Consider the following 1,097-nt stretch of genomic DNA (forward strand, 5'->3'; position numbering starts at 1 on the left):
CCCCTCCCTCAGAATATCATACTGCAAGGACCCCAATCCAACAGAAATATAATATTACACATCTCTTTTAATCAAGCCTCATAATTTGCATACATCCCTTGCTGTATGTCATATATGATTTGGAAGTCCTTCCCATGAACTAAGAGAGGTCTGGATGTGGACATCCTGCATTTTTAGTTATATGTGCCTCTGGTACATTGGAATACTACAGACAGTTGCATTAAAATATAGTTTCAAACTTTTTTTCTTAAAACTTCATGGTAAAAGAAAAAAGGTACTTTTAAATTTAACAGTAACTTTTTGTTTAACAATAACTTTTGTTGTTAAATATAGTGTCTTCTATTTGGAATACAGGACTTGCTATTTGAGATTGGCTCATAGGTTCATTTCCTTTAACATCCTTTTCTGACATTAACCAGCATAGTAAATTTCAGAAGAAAGCAGATTAAATCCCACTAGTGGCTATAACTTTTTTCTCAGTAAAATTATACAGAATATACAAGTAGCTGCATTCTAATACTCAGCTATAACCACGTTCATCTTTTAAAATAAATGCAAACAGTATCCTAATTTTTGTTGCTGGAAGCCAGCTTAACTTTCTTTCTCTCAGTTCTTTTCAATCTTCAAGACAACAAAAGGTGATGAAAGAGCCTTTGTGGTGAATCCCAAAACCAAGATATCCCCAAGGCAATGTGGTTAGTGCAGAACCAAGAAAAGCACTTAATTCTGTAGATAGAATCCAGTCCTTTTAGTAAGCAAATACAAGCCTATTAAAAACTCATCTTTAAACAAAAAAACCCAAAGCAAAAATAGCGCTAGGTGGAAATTTAGTTGGATTTGCAGGTAAATTCTCTCACGGCTCATGCAGCAGGCTTTGTCTCTGGGCCCCCCAGGCGCTGCCGTCCTGATCACACGCCACGACCACACAGGTGCTGAGGAGGAGCTTGGATTTTATTGTGAATCAGAACAACACCAAAAGTCAAAACGTGAACGTTTGCACCCCTCCTCGGGTCGTTGTTTGGGGTTTTTTAATCCCTACAGACACCGCTCACCCCCTCCGGTAAAAAAACGAGGAAAAAGCAGCCGGGGCTGGGGAA

At 38.4% G+C, this 1,097-nt stretch overlaps 1 protein-coding gene across 1 annotated transcript in view; it reads left to right on the forward strand.

The window, feature by feature from the left end:
* The first annotated feature begins 862 nt into the window (after positions 1–862).
* Positions 863–1,097, forward strand: part of CPM (carboxypeptidase M) — a 28,627-nt gene continuing 28,392 nt past the window's right edge. The window contains exon 1 of the mRNA XM_005419288.1: positions 863–1,060. Within this exon, the coding sequence (XP_005419345.1) occupies positions 863–1,060 (198 nt within the window). The remainder of the gene's footprint in view (positions 1,061–1,097) is intronic.

This window comes from Geospiza fortis, unplaced genomic scaffold (assembly GCF_000277835.1).
Source record: "Geospiza fortis unplaced genomic scaffold, GeoFor_1.0 scaffold166, whole genome shotgun sequence".
In the NCBI taxonomy this organism is placed as follows: Eukaryota; Metazoa; Chordata; class Aves; order Passeriformes; family Thraupidae; genus Geospiza; species Geospiza fortis.